This window comes from Peromyscus californicus, unplaced genomic scaffold (genome assembly GCF_007827085.1).
Source record: "Peromyscus californicus insignis strain IS unplaced genomic scaffold, ASM782708v3 Scaffold_17__1_contigs__length_78620276, whole genome shotgun sequence".
Lineage (NCBI taxonomy): Eukaryota > Metazoa > Chordata > Mammalia > Rodentia > Cricetidae > Peromyscus > Peromyscus californicus.
In genome coordinates, this window is record NW_026294469.1 from 49,662,048 (window position 1) to 49,684,245 (window position 22,198).

Consider the following 22,198-nt stretch of genomic DNA (forward strand, 5'->3'; position numbering starts at 1 on the left):
AAATTCTGTCCTTCTTTAGAGACCCAATTCAGATTTGGAGTGGCCGTATGTCATCTTTATTTCTTAACCTGTTCTAAGTGATATTCCCATTCCCCCTCACTTGTCTTGGAGCTGGCAGTAAATACAGAAGGAATAAATCAACTTTCAGGTCTGAGCTAGGCTTCTGTAGTAGTTGGAATAAGAATGACCCCTACAGACTCTCATATTTGAATGTTTGTTTGGCAGTTGGTGGAACTGTTTGGGAAGGATTAGGGGTGTGGCCTTGTTGGAGCAGGTGTGTCACTGGGGGTGGGCTTTGAGGTTTCCAAAGCCCACACCATTCTCAGTTAGCTCTCTGCCCTGTGGTTGCTCTCTTAACATGTAAGCTTTCAGCTGCTTGTCCAGTGCCATGCTATCATGCTCCCTGCCATGATGGTTATGGATTTGAAACTAGACGCAAGCCACCAATTAAATGCTTTCTTTTATAAGTTGCCTTGGTGATGGTGCTTTGTCATAGCAATAGAACCACACCTAAGACAATCTCTCATGCTTGTCTGTGTAAGGCCTTGCTGTGCCACTCTTTGCAGTGATTGAACTCTTGGTTTTCAGTGGTCAATGCTTAGCCCCAAAGTTCATATATTAATAGAATATATTAATCACATATTAATGCAACTCGAAAAGGTGTGGCTAAGTTACAAATGGATTACTCCATGAATGGATTAATGTGCCTTTGTTATGAAGCAAGCTCCCTCTGGCTCCTTGCTCTGTCTTAGAAGCCCTCTACCACATTATGATACAGAGAGAAGGTCCTCATCACATGCTAAGCAGATACCAACCAGCACCACATTCTTGACTTCTCAGCCTCCAAAACTGTAAAGTACACAACCTCCTTCTCTATTAAGTGACCCACCTAGCATACTTCGTTGCAGAAGTACTGTAAAGTAACAACCTCCTTCTCTATTAGTTATCCATCTAGGATACTTTGTTACAGAAGTACTGTAAAGTACACAACCTCCTTCTCTATTGTTTATTCATCTAGGATACTTTGTTACAGAAGTACTGTAAAGTACACAACCTCCTTCTCTATTAGTTATCCATCTAGGATACTTTGTTACAGAAGTACTGTAAAGTACACAACCTCCTTCTCTATTGTTTATCCATCTAGGATACTTTGTTACAGAAGTACTGTAAAGTACACAATCTCCTTCTCTATTGTTTATTCATCTAGGATACTTTGTTACAGAAGTACTGTAAAGTACACAATCTCCTTCTCTATTGTTTATTCATCTAGGATACTTTGTTACAGAAGTACTGTAAAGTACACAATCTCCTTCTCTATTGTTTATTCATCTAGGATACTTTGTTACAGAAGTACTGTAAAGTAACAACCTCCTTCTCTATTAGTTATCCATCTAGGATACTTTGTTACAGAAGTACTGTAAAGTACACAATCTCCTTCTCTATTGTTTATCCATCTAGGATACTTTGTTACAGAAGTACTGTAAAGTACACAACCTCCTTCTCTATTGTTTATTCATCTTGGATACTTTGTTACAGAAGTACTGTAAAGTACACAACCTCCTTCTCTATTGTTTATTCATCTTGGATACTTTGTTACAGAAGTACTGTAAAGTACACAACCTCCTTCTCTATTGGTTATCCATCTAGGATACTTTGTTACAGAAGTACTGTAAAGTACACAATCTCCTTCTCTATTCCGTTATCCATCTAGGATACTTTGTTACAGAAGTGGAAAATGGACTAGGACATGGACCATCTCACTTTGGTACTGAGGACAAGGCCCAGAGAGAAGGTATTTTGTCAAGTTCAGAACATATAACCTGGTCCCAATCTGACTCTAACCACTAATCATGTGCTAAAATCCAAAGCACAACTCAAGTCTAAGGCAAGCATTTGGGGAAGGAACTCACCGCCTTCGTGGTTTTCTCAGTCCTGTCTTTGGCAAGGTTAAAACCACAGCTGGGACAAATCCGAGGTTTGTGCCGGTTGGTGTAGACATAGCTACAAGAAGGATTTTTGCACTTTCCCCGTCCTCTCGATGTAGCCAGACCCAAATCCTAAAAAAGGAAGACCCATGTTTAAGTTCTCCAAAAATTAGGTTCAACTTGAACAGATCAAAAGCCAGGATTGCCAGGTATTAGTTCAAAGCAAGTGACTATTCAAATTAGATTTAGCCTAACTTCTGAAGATTCTTGAAGTAAGATCCCTTTTCTGTGGGTATCTTCTTTCACTTTTAATAAAGGATGCCAGGCTAGTCCTTCTCTAGCTGTAAAACAAGTGAGTTGACTCCCATGGTTCAGAAATTCAAGTGCCTGGGTATGTGATGCACAGCTGTAGTCCAGCACTTGGGAATGGAGGGGAGAAGAACAGGAGTCCTAGGCTGGCCTCAATGACTCCACAGATAGTTCAAGGCCAGCCCGAGCTACATAAGACTCTGCCTCAAAAAAAGGGAGGGGCAGATGGTTCATCAGGGAAAGCCACTTGCAAGCAAAATGACCAAAGTTCAGGACCCCAGCATCCAAATGGCCAAGTGAGCAGAGCAGCTCACCTGTAACCCCAGCAACGGAAGGCTAATCAGTGAAGTGAGCAGAGCAGCTCACCTGTAACCCCAGCAATGGAAGGCTAATCAGTGAAGTGAGCAGAGCAGCTCACCTGTAACCCCAGCAACGGAAGGCTAATCAGTGAAGTGAGTTAGCGGTGAAACAAGCCTGCTGGCCAGTGGACTCTGCAGCTGCCCAAAAACCTACCTCAAGAGGACACTCGCTCGCTCACTCACTCACGGCTGGCTAGGCTAGGACTACGGAGTGAGTTCAAGGTCAGGCTATAAAGTTTAGTGAGACCTTGTCTCAAAATCATTTAAAAAGTGCTGGGGATGTAGTTCAGTAGTGGAGTGCTTGCCTAGCACATGAGGCGACGGGTTCAGTTCCCAGTTCTGTAAACAGTACACAACTGGAAGGCAGGGAAACCCGTGTGGGGACGCTACACGAGCCAGATGAGCTGCTTTCCAAGCACACTTCTCAAATCCATGAAGATGGTTTGTGTTTTATGTTTGTGCCTTAGAGAAGAAAATGCATACTGCCTAAACTTATCTGTGGAACCCTTTCGTCCTTTCTTTTTGTAAATTTAATTTATTTAATTTATGTGTGCAGAATTCTGCCTGCATGTCTGTCTGTGCACCACCACATTGTGACTGGTAGCTGCGGAGGCCAGAAGGCGTCAGATTCCCTGGGACTGGAGTTCCTAACAGCTGTGATTCACCATGTGGGTGCTGGGAATTGAACCAGGATCCTCTGAAAGAGCAGCCAGGGCTCTTAACTGCTGAGCCACCTCTCCAGCTCCGGAACCCACTTTCTAGGCTAACATACCAACTCAAGACTAGACTTTGATCTCTAATTGGTCTTAATAAAAATGTGCTGGCCCATACTTTGTATCTACCTGAAACAAACAAACAAACAAAAAACCAATATAACTCATCGGATTTACCCAGCAACCATCATTTGTATCATTGATGGGGCATTTAGCATCAGTCTTTCATACTGGCCCTGCTCCTGCTGGGCTCACTCTCTGCTACTGCTCCTGGCTCCCCAGCCTCCTACAAACCTTCAACCACAAAAATCAACACAACTTCCCACCACCAGGGCGCACACTTACCAATGTGACAGTGCAGCTGTATTTATATGGAGGAAACACATCTGGCTTCACCTCCACAACCTTCACCTGAGATGTCCTGCTGCTCGAGCCATTTGACAGCTGTGGATCAGAACAAAGGCACACCGTAGGCAAAATCCTCAGGTCCTGGGTCCTAAAATCACCTGAGCTAATTCCCAGGGAAACTCTAGACCTACGCTCCAAATGCACCCTTGGGGGTGCTCCCTGGCAGTCACCAGCACAAAGACTCGAGGTCAGAGTCAAAAGTCCATGGGCTACCACACTTCCGATCAACTGGACAACTGCCTTAGGGAGACAACATTTAAGAGCTGTCCATACAAATACACAATTAAATCCTCTTAGCACAGAGGGAAGTCTGGAGTCTATCTGCTAAACTGTCATGGAATGTAAGGAAGATTATTGTTGTTTCCCCCCTTTACTGAGATCTATAAATATTCTATAAGAAATACGTAATTATTTATGTAACAAAAACATATAGCATTCTAAATTAAGATTTTGTTATAACTGAATTTAGGTTGTTAACTAGTTTAAGAGAAACAAAAGAGCTGTGACTTTTAAAACTGAACAATGTTGCTGAACAAAAGGAATTATTTACAAAGAAGACTGCAGATTTGAAAAGTGACAGAACGCATATGAAGAGACCGCAGGAGCTGGAATTGCACTGGACAGCGACTCCTTTCTACCCAAGAGCACATATACAGCCATAGCTTTACCACATCTGGGCAAAAAAAACTGAACAGCTGTTGAGTTAAAAGCCAGTTAAAATTGTCAGGGCAAATTCAGAGCAATCAAAGAGAAAGTTACCCAACAAAGAGCATAAAAGGAAGATGGCAGATGGATTTTCCTATGTCAACCTAGATCGTGACAGTTTTTAAGCTACAGAACACAGTCCATTGAGAGGTAAAAGGTAGAAGACACCACTTGGGACCAGAAATGGGAACTACCAAAGTGAGTGCACAGAAGTGCAAGCCTTCATTAACTGTTTCATGTGTGTACTAACTGGGCTATCATGTAAAAACACATTTGTTACTGAGGGCCATAGCAACATCTGAAAAATGTTGGCTTAGGGAATTTAAAAACCTACTCTAGATACATATGGGAAGAAAAGCTAGGCACCGTAGCACACGTCTGTATACCTGGGAGGTTGAGGCAGGAGGCTCACAAGTGTGAGGCCAGCCTGGGTTATACAGCAAAAATCCTATCTTAAAAAACAAACAAACAAACAAAACCCCCCAAAAAAACCAAGTACATGGAATTATGAAATAGGGGAAATCTTTATTATCACCAAACTGAATAAAAGTAAAAACCACAATTGAGATTTACAGAAACTGTATCAGGAACACACCTTATTGGAGAGAGCTCAGTGGTTAAGAGCACTGACTGCTCTTGCAGAGGACCTAGGTTCAGTTCCCAGCACTCACATGAAGGCTCACAACCACTGTAACTCCAGTCTCTTCTGGCTTCCACAGGCACTAGGCACCCATGTGGTGCTTAGACACAGGCAGGCAAAACATTCATACATATAAACAGTGTTTTTGTTTTTTATAAGGAAAAGACTTGAAGACTGAAATTCAGACTACCAGATTTTCAAGTTGGTTTGTTCTAGGGGGAGAGTTATGATGGAATTTATTTTCTTCTTTCTTTACCTAAAACTTTCTGTACTCCCTCCATTTTAAATTTATTCTTTCATAATTTCATAATAAATATCTTCACGTTCTTTCTTCTTCCTCTTTTTTTCTTTTTCCTTTGATACAGGGTCTTGATATATACCCAGACTGGCCTATAACTCTCTATGTAGTCCTGGATGGCCTTGAACTTTCAATCCTCCTAACTCAGGCTGCCAAGTACTAGGATTACTATGCCTCCATATCCAGCTGAATTTTCTATAAAAACCAGGCATTCATTTTTAAAGGAAACTAAACAGCCATAAAAAGCAAAGCAATGGCCTGACCCTAGATTTGATCCTATACGGAAGGAGAACATGCCTGGTTAAAACAGACAACATCGGAATATGAAGTCTAAAACAGAACACCAACATTCAGCAAAAGGATATCCCTATTCTTAAGAAATACACAAAGAAGCATTAAGGAATAAAGTCTGTGCACAGACAGAGCAAACTGGGCTCATCTATTTAAAATCGTTTTTAATTACATTTGGGGATGGGGACTGGATATATGGCTCAGTAATTCAAAAGGAAGTAAGGACAGCATATGCTATTCTTGGAGAGACCTACGTTAGGTTTCTAACATTCCTGCCTGTAGGCCTCTGACCTCCAAGGGCACCTGCACTCCCATGTACAAACCCATACACAGATACAGACATAGACATAAATAAAGTCTTTTCAAGATTACACTTGTGCACACACCTTGAGGCTGAAAACAACCTTCAGGGGTCGATACTCTCGAAGCTTCTTCTACCACGTGGGTCCTGGGGACTGAACTCAAGTTTTCAGATTTAACAGCAAGTGCCTTTACCTGCTGTGCCGGCTTGCTGGCCCTGAGTCACATGTTAACATGTGATTCTGGGTAAAGATTTTATGGGTGCTCATTATATTGCTTTTATTTTTGTATATTTTAAAACTGTATCTAAATAAACAGCTTTAAGCATGCACTTTATAAAAATGAAATTTCAATTATTATTAATATCCTCCTACAGGCCTAGCATTGTAGAAACTATGTCCTGTGACTCAAACATAAACACAGTGACCAGATTTCCATATGGTGCTCCTCTCGGGACTGGGTCTTACCTTTACTTCACCAGTGCTGGATGGCTGTTGGATGGACTGGCCCAGCTGTTTCAGCGTGCTTGGCTTCAGGCCACAAGTCCTCACAGAGGGAGTCTTATCTGAGAGAACCAGAAGCCAACATGGTGACTTAAAGCCATTCGGCTTCCCCAGCTCTCCCCTCCCATTCTCCACCACCACCCCTGGCTCCTCACCATCAGACCGCCCCTCTCCCTAGGTCTCAACTAGCTCTTACCTAGGGGAAAAGCCTGTCTGGCTCTGGGCAGTCCCATGCTGCTGCCCCGGCCAACACTTGTTGGGGCTGGCAGTATTGCTCTCATAGGTCTTGCTGCAGCCAGTAATGAGGGCTTGCCTCGTGCTCTGCCTTTAAGCTCTGGGGCTTTGGGTCCAGTGGTGAACAGGTCAACTCTGGAGAGAGGAAAAAAAAAAACAACACCACCCATGAAGAAAAGCCAGAAAATCTGGACAAAGGAAGGAAATCAAAGTTTAATATCCAAATAACACTTCTTTAAAGGCTGTTACAATGATTATTAAGCCAGTGGGCTTTAGACAACTTGAATTCAAATTTAGCCTTTATAAATCTGTAGGGCTCTAGGCAATTAATTTCACTTCTGTTAACCTAAAGTTTTTAAGCATAAAATGGGAAGTAAATATCTATATCAGTCATCACAAAGACACAAATTAAATGAGTACTGTGGTGTACCACAATAATCCTAGAAGGAAGATAAGGGATTCAAGTCATCCTCAGCTACATAGTGAGTACAAGGCTAACCTAGGCTACATGAAACTCTGTATCAAAAACCAAATAAATAAATAAATAAATAAATAAATAAATAAATAAATAATATAAACATATAGGGAAGTGTCTACAGTATGTAACAGCAACAGGCATTATAGCTACAACATCTAATTTGCCTCTAATTAGAACAGTGCTACTTGAAGTCTGTCAAGCTCCCACACGAGGGCAGCACAGGCATCTTGGCTAACAAACCTTGCCTGTTCTTAAGTTTTGCAGTGCCAATGTTGAGTGCAAGGGCGGAATCATGGAAGGCCTCAATAATCAGCTTCTAAAGTGATTCAAATACCAGTCTAAAGCCCACCGCTTCATGCTTTAGCATACTAAACTATCTCCAAAGTATACTGTTTTAAGGGGGAAGGGAGGTGGATTTAGAAGTATACCCATTATGCTAGAAGTTGTGTAAAAAAGTAGGACAGGGGCTGAAGTGATTCACTAGTTAGCATTTGCTGCTCTTGCAGAGGACCCAGGTTCAATCTCTAGCACCTATATGATGGCTCACTACTGTCAGTAACTCCAGTTCCAAAGACCTGACTCCCTCTTCTCATGTCTGTGGGCATCAGGCACACACATAGTTCACAGACATACATGCAGGCAAAACATCCACACACAAAAAATAAAAATAAAAATAAATCCTTTAAAAAAATGCAAGTAGGAAACACATGCACACATAAATGGGTTGTTGAAGATGAACTCTTGACACAGTAGAGAAGTGGAAATACTGCCTATCCCTGGGAAATAATGACTACATAATGGGACAGAAAGGAGATTTTTTAAATTGTTATTTCTTATACTTTTAAGAGCTATGTGAGCAAATTTTCATGTCATTCAAGCAAAATAATAGAAACCACATGTGAAACTACTGACATTTTGTAGAGGCCAATTCCCCATGGGCAGAGGCTGTCCTGTGTACTACGGGATGTTTAGTAGCCCTTCCTCACTTAGATACTAGCAGCAAACCTCTTCCCAGTTGTGACAACCAAAATACTTCCCAACACTGCCAAAACATCCCCCGTGGGCAAGCTGTTCCCAGCTGAGAACTACTGAGATAAGCAAGAAGTCTTCAGTTACAAGAACAGGACAGACTCTGGAGCAGAAGCCAGTTAAGGCTCTAAGAACAGAGAGGGGAGAAAAAGTCCAAACTTATGGACTTCCTGTTTGGAAGGTACCAGCTTGAATGCTTTAAAAGCAATCTTTCCTAATCTTTATAATCAGTCTGTGAGATACTGTTGTTGTTTTTTTTAATATTCAACTCAAGGTTTTTCAGAACTAGTCAAGAGACATCAGGTGACTACACCAAAGGTCAAACAGAAGCCAGAGACGGCCAGGACTCAGAGTCTGACCACTAGCCAAGGAATCCTCCCATAGGATACCGAAATAAATTCTCTTTCTAATCCTGTATTCTGGATTGGTAACACATGCTGGGTTGTTTTTTTGTTTTGTTTTGTTTTAAAACTCTGCTCACATCCTGTATCAAGCTCCTAACAACTGCTTTAGGAAGATTACAAGAAAAGATGTACAAGGAATGTAACAGCAACATACGGATGGCAGAGTGCAAGGGAAAGGGAAATGGCACCATGTCTCTAGGCCACGGTGCTGGGTCTCTCAGGGCTCTGGTGCCTCTCTCGGGACTGCTATAACGACAGTCACAAAGCAAACACGGGGCTCTTGCTTGGCTGCTGTTCTAAACACAGTCTCAATAATACAGAATCACACTGGCATACCCTGGAGACTTTTTCTGAGCTGAGAGTAAACTGGAGGTGCTGGTCCCCTCTGCTGACGGTGGTATGTCATTGTCAGTTGTCCCCAGAGTGACCTCAGCCTGTATGCCACTCTTGACAATTGGTGTCTTAGTTACCGCTGTACCATGATTCTCAGGAACTTCCTTGACCATGAGATGAGCATCGGAGATAATCACTTCCTCCCACTCATTCTCCTCACCCACTTCTCTTGGAGGAGCTACAGTTAAGAGCTGGCTTACAGCCTCTGAGTTCTCCAGAGTCAGTTTTGAGGCATTTTCCGTAGAGGGATTTTGCTCAGTGATGACAGGCTGCTGACCTCGTTTGATCACAGAGCCTTTGGAGGGGACACCTGGAGCCAGCTCCACTTTGACTTTGCCTGCCTTTTCCTGGAAAGAACAAGAAGAGCTTATAGGCACACAGCATCTTACAATGGCATTCCAAATGGTCTCTCGTTTGATTCCCTTAGAAAACGCATGAGTAATCACTGTGGAAACAAGTCTACAGAGAAGAGTTAGAATCCAAAGTATAAAACTGGCTTCATCTAGGGCTTCTGCTCACTAGAGTGCTGGACCCCTCAGGAGCTAATCTAAAAGTACTTTCCTGATATGCCTTTTTCATCAGGTATTGGCTCTGCCTGTTCCACGTCCATCTAGAAAGGAGCTGATATCTTGCAGTACTAAGTGGTTTACCTTGGTAGCCCTTCTGTGAGATTCAGTTCATCCCAATGTGCTCAGGTTCACAGTGTTTCCATTCTCTTGGAGAAAACCTTTAGTCCCAGACTCTTTCAGGTGAGTCATATATGAATGACTTACACATAAGCCACACACTTCAAAAAGTCAAATTAATCCACAGACATTAATTATGTTAGAAGTTAGGCACAGTCTCACTATATAGCCTGAGCCAGCCTAAAACATGCTGTACAGATCCATATACCAGGCTGGCCTCAAACTCTTAGAGGTCAGCCTGTCTCTGCCTTCAGAATGAGATTAGAGGCATTTGATATCATTCCTGCCTATCAGATCTACTTTTTTTTTTTTTTAAATGTTTCTGCCTGCCTTTTTTTTTTTTTTTTTTAAAGATTTGTTTATTTATTACACACACAGTGTTCTTTCTACATGCCAGAAGAGGGCACCAGATCTCATTATAGATGGTTGTGAACCACCCTGTGGTTGCTGGGGATTGAACTCAGGACCTCTGGAAGAACAGCCAGTGCTCTTAACCTCTGAGCCATCTCTCCAGCCCCAGATCTACTTTTTTTTTTTTTTTTTTTTTTGGTTTTTCGAGACAGGGTTTCTCTGTGTAGCTTTGCGCCTTTCCTGGAACTCGCTTTGGAGACCAGGCTGGCCTCGAACTCACAGAGATCCACCTGGCTCTGCCTCCTGAGTGCTGGGATTAAAGGCGTGCGCCACCACCGCCCGGCTCAGATCTACTTTTTAAAGTCCTTGGTGCCTTAGCTTTTATTTAGTAAGCACTGCTGTGGAAATAACAGCAATATACAAACAGGTACATTAATTTTTTTTTTAACCAGCGAATGTCTCTGGGTAGGGTTTCATGAAAGGTACTCAGAACTGAGGGAAAAACGAAAGCTGGGTTCCACTCCTAACTGTGTGTGATCTAGAGCATGCTTTATCTGCATACTTCCTCAGATAAATGACAGGACTGGGTCAGCCATAAAGTGGAGCTGGACTCCTGCAGGTGGGAAATGAGGGCAGGGTAAAACCCTGAGTTCCCAACCCCACATAGGATTAGAAAGAGGAACTGGGGCCCTATAGAAGTCCTTGGCTGGTGGTCAGGCTGAGGTTGAGTCCTGAACCTCTCAACTGTAAGCGAGTCACCCCAATTAAATGTTTTCTTTATGAGAGTTACCATGTTCATGGTGTCTCTTCACAGCAATAAAAACCCTGAGACAGTTACATAGCCAAAAACTCGGGAAACAGAGGTTTGAACTCTAGGAGTAAACTCTAGAACTACATTTTTGCTATTATTTGGATCTCAGGTTTCTCCCAAAGGTCCAAGGGAGGTCACTATTAGGTGGTGGAACATTACAAGGTAGGGCCTAGTGGGAAGTTTTAGGACACTAAAAGCATGCTGTTGAGGGAACTGTGGGATCCCAAATCACTCTTCTCCCTTGCTTCCTGGCCATGAGACAAAGGGTTCACAAGTTCTTTTTCTTTTTCTACCTACACAATGGCATTAATTCTTCTATAAAGACCTTTCCTGGGGGCTGGAGAGATGGCTCAGTGGTTAAGAACACCAGTTGTTCTTCCAGAGTTCCTGAGTTCAATTCCCAGCAAACACATGGTAGCTCACAGATATCTATGGTAGGATCTGATGCCCTCTTCTGGCATGCAGAAGTACATGAAGACAGAGCACTCATGTACATAAAATAAATGAGTAAATCTTAAACTAAACCAAAACAACAACAAGAAACCCAAAAAAATCATTTTCTGCCTTTCTAGTCCTTCTAAGTGTCTCTTCTCTCCAAACTGACCAAGATACAGCTGTCTACACCATTCATTTTGACTCTAAAAATTCATGTAAAAAACAGTGCAAGTACATGTTTTAGTCAGTCAGTGCTGACTGAACAATAAGTTACCCAGACACACAGCACTGAACTATGATGCTCATTCATCATGCACCTGCCTAGAAGTTCAGCCCCAGGGGATCAGATACCCTATTATGACCTCTAAGGGCACATACCCCCATACAAACACATACATATACACATAATTTAAAGACAATAAAAATGGGCTAGAGAGATGGCTCAGCAATTAAGAGCACTGGCTGCTCTTCCAGAGGACCAGGGTTTGATTCCTAGCACCCAGTGTTGGCTCACAACTGTCTATAAACTCCAGTTCCCTCTTCTGGCCTCCTTCAGCATGGCATAAATGTAGTGTACTTACATACATGCAGGCAAAACACTCATACAGATAAAATTTAAAAAAATAATAATCTCTTTTTTTAAACGGTGATACCAGTTGAATAAATGTGTTAAGGGCTTATAGAGACAGTCACTTGTTCCTCCCTTGGGAAACCAGCGTGCTTCATGAGAGACTAACATTTACAAGGAGCAATCACTCATCATTTTGCCTTCACTCTAAGCATACAAAACCCAGCTAGGTTTGGCTATAGACACAGACAGACAGACAGGAGGGAGTGACGGTGGGAAGAGTGTACACTGTAAAGTCAGAGTTTGACTACAGGAAATTCGGAGTGGTAGGTGCTGAGGATATAACTTAGTTGTCAGAGTGCTTGCCTGGCAAGTGCAAGGCCCTGGGTCTGATTCCCAGAACCACATAAACTGAGCATTATGGTGAACCTGTAATCTCAGCACTTGAGGCAGAGGCACAAAGTTTAAAAGTTGACCAGTTTGAGGCCAACCTGAGATACATTAGACTCTGTCTCAGAAAATGAAAAAGAAAAAAGAGGAAGAAGAAGAAAGTGGGGGCCAAGGTACAAGGAGGGAGGGAGAGTGCCCACACCCAGAATGAACTTTGAATATCAGGTTAAGAACATTCATTTTTAATAGCAGCTATTAAAAAAACATCTTGAGCCAGATGGTGGTGGCACATGTCTTTAATCCTAGCAATCAGGGAAGCAAAGGCAGGTGGATCTCTGAGTTTGAGGTCAGATTGGTCTACAGAGTGAATTCCAGGACAGTCAGGGGTACACAGAAAAACCCTGTCTCAGAAAACCAGCAGCTAGTTAAAATTCGACATTAATTGAAAGTGAATAAATTACATTGTATTCATTTGTGGGAAAATTTTACAGAAATTATGTAGTTCAGTTAGCCTTGAACTCACTATGTAGCCCAAAGTGGTTTTAAACTTCCAACCCTGCCTATCTTCCTAGTGCTGGGATTACAGGTGTGCATCACTATAAAGATAACAGTTTTTTTTTTTGGTTTTTCGAGACAGGGTTTCTCTGTGTAGTTTTGCGCCTTTCTTGGAATTCGCTTTGGAGACCAGGCTGGCCTTGAACTCACAGAGATCCACCTGCCTCTGCCTCCCAAGTGCTGGGATTAAAGGCGTGTGCCACCACCACCTGGCAATAGTTTTTTTTTTTTTTTTTAAAGATGTATTTATTTATTATGTATACAGTGTTCTGCCTACATATATGCTTGCAGGTCAGAAGAGGGCACCAGATCTCATTATGGATGGTTGTGAGCCACCATGTGAGTGCTGGGAATTGAACTCAGGACCTCTGGAAGAGCAGCCAGTGCTCTTAACCACTGAGCCATCTCTTTAGCCCCCAAAGATAATAGTTTTAAGAATAATTGATGGTGGGCCAAGAAGACTGCTTAGAAGGTTCCTTGTCCTTAAGCTTGATGAATTTGATCCACTGGATACATGTGGTAGAAGGAGAGAACCGTCTTCCAGAAGCTGCTCTCTTACCTCCATGCGTGGGCAGTGGCACAGGCCCATACACTTACACATAAGATAAATAAATAAATGTGATTAAAAAAAATAACAAAAAAAAACCTTAGTGGCATAAAATAAATGGAAAAAGGGCTACATAACTTAGACACAGGAAAATGACTAACAACAAAAACACATTAAAATATTAACAAAATGGCTTTTCTTTTGATGATACAAGATTGTGGTTAACTGTGGTGATATGTTATATACCTTAATAAACTTGCCTGAGGATCAGAGGACAAAGCCAGCCACTAGATTAGACATCGTGGTCAGGCAGTGGTGGCACACACTTTAATCCCAGCCCTTGAGATCTCATGCCTTTGCTGGGAAGCACACATGTCTTTAATCCCAGGAAGTAATATGGCAGGGCAGAGAAAGGTATATAAGACAGGAGGAAACAGAAACTCACTCTCTTTAGGTTGATGATTTCGTAGAGGTAAGAACTAGTGGCTGGCTGCTCTGCTTCTCTGATCTTTCAGCTTTCACCCTGATATCTGGCTCTGGGTTTTTGTTTGTTTGTTTGTTTGTTTGTTTTTTAATTAATAAGACCATTTAAGATTCAAACAACAGTTAACTTTTTAATTTTTTTTCATTGAAGAAACTACTGGTAATCAAAATGATTAATCTGCAATACTACAAAGGAAGACGGTGGCCGGGCGGTGGTGGCGCACACCTTTAATCCCAGCACTCGGGAGGCAGAGGCAGGCGGATCTTTGTGAGTTCAAGGCCAGCCTGGTCTACAGAGTGAGATCCAGGAAAAGCGCAAAGCTACACAGAGAAACCCTGTCTTGAAAAACCAAAAAAAAAAAGGAGGACAGTGGCCAGGGAGGTGGCCCCAGTGGGCAAGGCACTTGAGCACAAGTGTGAGGACCTGAGTTTGTAAGCCCAGTACCCTCGTAAGCCAGGGGTTAGTCACTCGCATCTACAATCTCAGGCTCCTATGGACAGATGAGAGGTGGAGACAAGGGAATTCCTAGAAGCTCAAGGAACAGCTTATCCTGACCTATCTATCAGCATGAACAATAAAAGAGATCCTGTCTCAAAGTGCAAAGCACTGACCAACACCCACGGCTGTCTTCTGACCTCCATATGTGTGACACAGCAGGTGTGCACTTGAACCGACTCAAACTAACAAGCACACATACACCCATACATACCACACACACTTTAAACACACTGAGTGGACCTTACCTTTGGTATCCACTTCCCTCCTAGGAAGTTACCACAAGTAGGGCACTTGGGAGGCTTGTGCCTTGTGACATAGGTAAAGGGACAACCTGGGCTCGTGCATGCCCCGTGGCCCCGGCGGGTGTATGTAGTAGTCTATAAAACAAACAACCAACAAACCAGAGTTAAGATCAAGAATCCAGCCCAAGACTCTGCTGACTATTATAACCACAATGTCCAGAGGACAACAGCTTAGACGCTCACAACCCCAGAGAAGATCAGTGAGAAAGATCCTTTAGTACAAACTCAGGGCTACACATGTAGCTGAGTTTGGCTGCTACTCAACACAGCAGCACACAGTGCTCAACACTGTAGCAGAAACTCATTGAATCCTCTTTGCAATGCTTGCTACTGTGGCTGATACTGCTGAAATGCTTTTGCCTCAAATCATATAGTGGGGCTGGAGTGATGGCTCAGTGTGGCTGCTCTACCACAGGAGCCACACGGTGGATATACAACTGTCTGCAACTCCAATTCCAGAGGATCTGACACCCTCTTCTGGCCTCCTTAGACACCAGGTACAGATGTGGTACACAGACAGACAAGCAGGAAAAACACACACACACACACACACACACACACACACACACACACGAAAACAAAAACAAAACAAAACAACAACAAAAAACATCAAGGAGATTTTAGTTGGGTGGAGCAGCACACACCTTTAAACCTTTACTTCCAGCACTTGTGGGGTAGAGGTAGGCAGATCTCTGAGTTTAAGGCCAGCCTGGTCTACATGGTGAAATGTTTATTAAACTGTTAATCCCCTTACTTCTCTAGCCTTGCCAAAAGCAATAATTCCCCTTGACTAAACATTAAACTGGCACTAGCCACCTCTGCCAGGAGGCATCAGGAAAAGCTGCCCATCATTGTGGCACCATGTCCAGAATGAATGCCAAGTGGAGTAGCACCAAGGAAAGACACCAAGCTTTAGGTTCCAAATTTGCCACTGACACACTGAATGACCTAGGTACCGTCACTTGGGTTTTCTCCTTGGAAAAATCGCATCCTCTTCCTGTCACAGAGGTATGCGCAAGAGCAAATGTCAAGAATGGAGAAACATGACTAGTAAACCGTAAAGGATTTTACAGTTCTGAGATTATCATACTCACAACAGAAAACCTCTCTCATCTCTTCCTAGACCACGACCCAATATACTCTTCATGCTGAATACCCCCAGAAGAATAAATATGTAAGGAAGTCAGTCCTAGAAAGGTATTGTGAACCTGGAAATACTCCTTAACAGCATCCTGAAGGAACAGTAACACTTGACAAAACTGCTGGTGCTTAAGGCTGTTTCAGTCTTAAAACACAGCCACTTCTAGGAAGATAAGATCTCCATCAAGTAAGCTGCAGTGGAATCCTATTTCAAGATGCTGTATGGGGCAATGGCCCAGTGGGTAGAGCGCTTGCTATACAAGCATTAGGACCTGAGTTTACACCCCTAGCACCAGTGCAAAAAGGTGTGTGCCTTAATCCCAGAGCTAGAGAGGTCAAAGGGCAGCCTGCCACTGAGCCTAGCAAATTAGCAAGCTCCAGATTCAGTGAGATAAACTCAGTATCAGCGGGTAAGGTGCAAAGAGATGGGAAGGCACGTGACGCCAACCTTTCATCTCCGTGCACACATGTGTAGTGTGTATGTGTGCACATACACACACTGCAGCCACTTTCTCATCCAAGGACATACTGTTTAGCTGAGCACAGTGGCACATACCTGTATTCCCAGCTGCTTGTAAAGCTGAGACAGGAGGATCATTTGAGTCCATGAGTTCCAGATCAGTCTGGGCAACATAGTTAAAACCTCATCTCAAAACAACCAATATCAAATGTACAGTGTATGTATAGCAAAGGTTGTTGGAAGTCAGACCGGGGTTAAGTTGAAAATGTATACTATTAGATCTTAAAAAGACCTACTGAAATAATCAAAACAAAGGTAATAACTGACAAACCATTAAATGGAGAGAAAAGTGAAGCCAAAGGATCACGAGTTTAAGGCTAATCTGGGCTACAAAGTAAAACAGAGATCTCAAAAAGGGGGAGAGAAGTGGAAGGTGAGTAAGGAGTTGGGGGAGGAGAAACATGGAATCATAGAAAGTCAATTAAAGTCAAAGAAAGCAGAATAGAACTGACAGAACAAAGACAACAACAGATTGTGATGGCTGGCGTGACCACCAATGTTACAGGACACAGAACCACCCACCTGGGAGATACATCTCCAGGTATTTCTGTGAAGGGTGGGGGACCCCACAGAGGACTAACTGAGGTGGGGTAACATTTACCCTAAAGTGGTAGGACCTTCCAAATGGCAGCTCAGATGTAAAGGGGTCTAGGGAAAAGCACTGCTTGTGTACTTGCCTTTGAGTGTCTACTGCTGCTGCAGCCATCCTCCACCAAAATCAAGACTTGAGTTTCTTTAGCCTGTCAGTGGAGGCCTAACAACGGCACTCTAGGCCTTCAGTGTCTAACTGGGACTGCTGTGCACCTCCAGCTCTTTGGACTGAACAACTACCAGGTTCTCTGCCTCTTCAGCATGAAGAGAGTCACTGTAGGACTATCCAGCCCTATCATGTAAGCCAATATAATAAATCCCTTTTTAGTGTGTGTGTGGGTGTGTGTGTGTGGGTGTGTGTGCGTGTGTGTGTGTGTGTGTGTGCGCGTGTGTGTGTGTGCGTGTGTGTGTGGGTGTGCGTGTGTGTGTGTGTGGGTGTGTGTGTGTGTGTGTGCGCGCGTGTGTGTGCGTGTGTGTGTGCGTGTGTGGGTGTGTGTGTGTGCGTGTGTGGGTGTGTGTGCGTGTGTGCGTGCGTGTGCGTGTGCGTGTGTGTGCGTGTGTGTGTGTGTGTTTTGATTCCATTGCTCTAGAGAACCCTAATACATATTTTGGTACCAGTGATGGAGCCATTTCTAGACTACATGATCATGTGGTTTATAGGCCTTTAGGCCTGGTTTATGCAAGAAATCAAGAAGTTTGAACCTATGGGGGACAAAAAAAACAAAAAACCCAAAACCAAAACCAAAAACCACCCTAGAATCTTGTGAGCAGAGATCACTGAGCAATCCTGGTGGAAACTCAGAAGAACAGTACGCCAACATAAATGCAGGCAGGGACAGCCTGGCTTATCAGGCTTCAGAGAAGACCAAGGACTATTGAGAACTGGGCTAGAGTCCCATTGCATTATATTCAGAAAATACATCTGCAGTCTGCTGTGTCCTGGTAACTTGAGTAAGGCTGAATCAAATGTAATGGGCCATTTCTTTAGCAGGGGAAATCTCAAGGGGCCACAGCACTGAGGCTGTAGCATAGCTTCTGTCACAGCTCTTATCTGGATCTATAGTGAGGGGGAACAAAGAAATGAATATACAAACAGAGAGGAAATGGGCAAGGCAGGTGTACAGAAAGTAGCTGTAACTGTTAAAGAGAAACCTTCCGCTTTAAACTGGGACACAGCCAAGATGGCCTGAAGGCAAGACCCCACCTCAAAGGCTTCAACTCTTGAAAATGCAAATTCAGGAGGTAGTCTGGGTTGGGGGAGATACTCAAAGAGTTCTCTACTCAAAAACAATCACCTGGAGAAATTTTCCCAGGTTCAGCTGCCAAGGCACACAGAGGCCACTAAAGCTTTGGCAGATGTAGGCAGGACGACATCTTGGGTGAGCAAGACAACGTAGCAGCACTGTCTACATGGTTTTATAGACAGGCAAAAATCAAAGAATTATGGGGTCATAGAGGCCTGCACCAAGGTTCCTGACACCTCTGAGGCCAGGTAATATGTAGCAAGACCAGAGTCCCTGCAAGAAGGCCCAGAAACTCCTGTGTGACGGTAAAGATGCAATGGAGACCCCAGAACGTTGGAGAGGCTAGGATTGTGGGATGTCTGCTAAGACTTCTGGCACAGACTGGCACTTGTCTAAGAGAAAGGCCTCATGTTCTGCAGGGAGCAGAACTGGAGAGTAGGCCTTCCTAAGCCTGCTGGAGCCATGATGATGCCAACACAAACCCCAGCTCCCAGACATGCAGCTACAGGGTACAGCGTTTGGCATGCTTGGTTTTCATCCTATCTGTCCTTGCTAGTCTGACACTCCTCCCTTTTGGAATGGGAATATTTACTCTGTGCCACTATATGCTGGAAATACCTAGCTTGGGCTTTGGTTTTGCAAGGGCCCAGAGTTAAGAGACTGCCCTGAGTTCTTAGAACAGACTCTGGACTCAGTGTTAGAATGGGAAGACTTTGGGACTCTCGGGAGGTAAACTAAATGCATTCTGCATTATTAGATGGCCATACGCCTTTTGAGGGCTGGGGTAGAATGTTATGATTTAAAAGTGATTCTAGGCCCAGCAGAGTGGCACACACCTTTAATCTCAGCACTTGGGGAGGCAGAGGCAGGTGGAACTCTCTGAGTTAAGAGGCCAGCCAGGTCTACAAAGAAAGACTCTGTCTCAAAAACAACAACAACAAATTTTTTTTTTAAGTGATTGTGAGCTGGATGGTGGCACAAACCTTTAATCTCAGAACTTGGGGAGGCAGAGGCAGGTGGAACTCTCTGAGTTAAGAGTCCAGCCTGATGGATAGAGCTAGTTCCAGGGCATCAGAGCTACACAGAGAAACCATGTCTTGAATAACCAACCAACCATGAAGAAATCAGTGACTATGTCTAGGTTTCACAACAGCAAGGGGTAGACTTGGGAATGTTAATTTTCACAGTCAACTTGGCTGGATTTATAATCAAACAGACACACTTCTGGGCATGTTGGGAACATTTCCAGAGAGATTGAACTGCCCAACTTGAATGTGGGCAGCATCATCCTAAGGACTGGAGTCCTGCTGAATACAAAGGGAAAAGAAGAAACTGAGCAGAGCATCGTCATTCATCTGTCTGCTTTCTGACCAGAGATGCCCCATGACCAGCAGCCTCACACTCTGTGGCCATGCTTTCCCACTATGATGGGGGCGGGGGGAGCATCACAAAAACAAACCATCCTTGAGTTACGTGTCAGGTACTTTATCACAGCAATGAGAAAAGTAATATACAGATCTAAACCTAACCATATCAAATAGAAATGCTTTTCACCAGGTATGTCTTTGTTTTATATCTAATTACATGCTGCCTACAAAACAAAACCTTAGATACAAAGCTATAAAATGGCTAAAAGCATGGAAACTAACTAGTTGTTAACAGCAACTAATAAAACCAAAACTAAACAACAGCAGAGTAGACTTCAGAGCAAAGGACATTACTAAAGGTCATTTTTTAGCAACCAAGGGGCCAATTTATACAGATGACATAACAATCCTAATATTTATGTAAATAACACAAAAACTAATAGGGCTTTAAGAAGAAATAGAAACATCCACAGGGACAGTTGGGTGCCTTCTCCCAATAGCTGACAGACAGATCAAAGGTCAGCATGGATACAAAAGTGTTGAACAATATTATCAATCACCCTGACCTAATCTGATATGAATGTAAATATTCTACTAAATAGAAGAATACACATTATTTTCAAATACACATTTATCAAGACAGACCATATTTTGGATAGTAAACTGTTTTACTGTAAAATTCAGGATCCTCCAACCTGGGTTTTGGGAATGGCACTCAGGTCCTCTGTGAGAATAGCAAGCCTGCTTAACCACTGAGCCATCTCTCTAGCTCCTTGGTACCTTGTGTACTTTACCTTTTTTTAGAGATAGGATTTCTCTGTGTAACAGCCCTGGTTGTCCTGGAACTCACTCTGTAGACCAGCTGGCCTCGAACTCACAAGATCTACCTGCCTCAGCTTCCACTGTGCTGGGATTAAAGGTGTGTACCACCACCACCCAGTTTTTACCATCATTTTTAAAAAGAGGGCAATAGGGCATTTTATAAACATCTCCAAGTTAATAAAATTGACAAACTGAAGCTAGACTTAGTAGCTCAGACTTAGAATCCCAGCAACTGGTAGACCAAGGTAGAATAGTGTTCAAGGCCAACCTGGGCTACACGGTGAGTTCTAGAACAGTCTAGGTTATAGAAAGAAATCTTTTCTGAATGAATGAATAAATACAATTAGCAACCTAAATAATCAGAATTTTTCAGAAAGATAAAACACCAAAAACGAATGGAAAAAAAAAAGTAATGCAACGTTGAGACACAGTGACCCACACCTATAATCTTAGCATATTCAAGGCTAAGGTAGAATTGCTGTTAATTTCAGGCTAGCCTGAGCTGCAAATGAGACCCTGTCTCAAAATACCCCAAATAAGCAAATAAGTAATCTACTTCTGTATATGTTTTAAAATTAAAAACCAGTCCACAAACAAAGTTCCTTCCTGACTTGACTGGTTATTCTATCAAATAATTCTGGAAGAAATAATATGTCTATAACTCCGACTCTCCTAGGAAATATTATACTTCCCACTCACCCGATGAGGCAAACATCACCTTAATAAGAACACAAGACAAACCAGACAAGAAAATTAGAGATCCATACCTGATGAAGTTAAGACACAAAAATTCTGGACAAAATTTTAACACATCAAAATCAAATATATAAAAGGGAAGACAGATCGCTACAATTGAGTTTACCCCAGAAATGCCAGGTTAGCACTAGCATGTAATAAACAATGGAATCTACCACTTCAGCCAGGTGTGGCAGCACAGGCCTTTAATCCCAGCACTCGGGGGAGGCAGAGGCAGGCAGATCTCTGTGAGTTCAAGGCCAGCCTGGTCTACAGAATGAGTTCCAGGACAGGTAGGGCTACACAGTGAGGCCTTGTCTCAAAACAAAACAAAATTGATTTCTAAAAAGTCCCCCTTTTTACTACATACTACCAGGGACTAAGCAGTTACTTTCAGAATACCATTTATAATCACATCAAAAACCATGAAGTATTTAGGACTACATCTCAGTCTAGAAGTTGCAGTGTGTGATGGGAAAATATCAACTGAGCCAAGAAGCCAGAACCCTGGTTTGTTTATGTCCTCAGGATTTCACATCTCTTTCTCTGGGCTGTTATATCATCTGTGCGGTGATAATGCTTAACTAGGTCAATGGCTCCACAGCATTCTGAAAACTGTCCCCAGGTGTTTCAAGAAGTCTATATACTCAGGGGAGTTCACAGGTACCGGGGAGCTGTACTTACAGGGCTCCTGACCATTAACACGTGACTCAGGGAATAAAAAGCCCACTGCTGGCTCCCATGTCAAAAGGCTTTAAGACCTTGGAAAACTATTTTGAACAGAAGAGAATACATGCAGCCTAATTCCTCACTACTGACCAGTTTGATGGAGGAAGGGTTCTCCACAATCGAGTAAGCAGGCAGAGGCAGCATGATGAACTGGGTGGTTGGAGCAGAGGAGTTATTCTCACTGGAGTCCTGTGCACATGGAGAGGATAGTTAAACAGTGTGCAGAACACCCACAGACACCACAATCCTGGAAGACTGCATCAAGAACAAAACTCAATGTGCTCACCCAGTACACTCCGCAAAATAAATGAACAGTTCTATCAAAATAAGAAGATTCCTTAGAAGCAAGAGAAAATGACTATCACAGAAGATGTGCTATGACCATTTCATGGGTGAGAAAACTAGAGCTGTAACGGCTTAGGAACCCCCAAGAT

At 43.0% G+C, this 22,198-nt stretch overlaps 1 protein-coding gene across 1 annotated transcript in view; it reads right to left on the reverse strand.

Annotated features, from left to right (window-relative positions):
* Hmgxb3 (HMG-box containing 3) overlaps positions 1 to 22,198 on the reverse strand; it is a 55,317-nt gene that overhangs the window by 21,167 nt on the left and 11,952 nt on the right. Inside the window, exons 5-11 of the mRNA XM_052742262.1 lie at positions 21,855 to 21,953; positions 14,560 to 14,691; positions 8,933 to 9,336; positions 6,648 to 6,820; positions 6,416 to 6,513; positions 3,652 to 3,750; positions 1,911 to 2,057 (exon numbers count right to left, since the gene is read on the reverse strand). Coding sequence (XP_052598222.1) covers positions 1,911 to 2,057; positions 3,652 to 3,750; positions 6,416 to 6,513; positions 6,648 to 6,820; positions 8,933 to 9,336; positions 14,560 to 14,691; positions 21,855 to 21,953 — 1,152 coding nt within the window. The remainder of the gene's footprint in view (positions 1 to 1,910; positions 2,058 to 3,651; positions 3,751 to 6,415; positions 6,514 to 6,647; positions 6,821 to 8,932; positions 9,337 to 14,559; positions 14,692 to 21,854; positions 21,954 to 22,198) is intronic.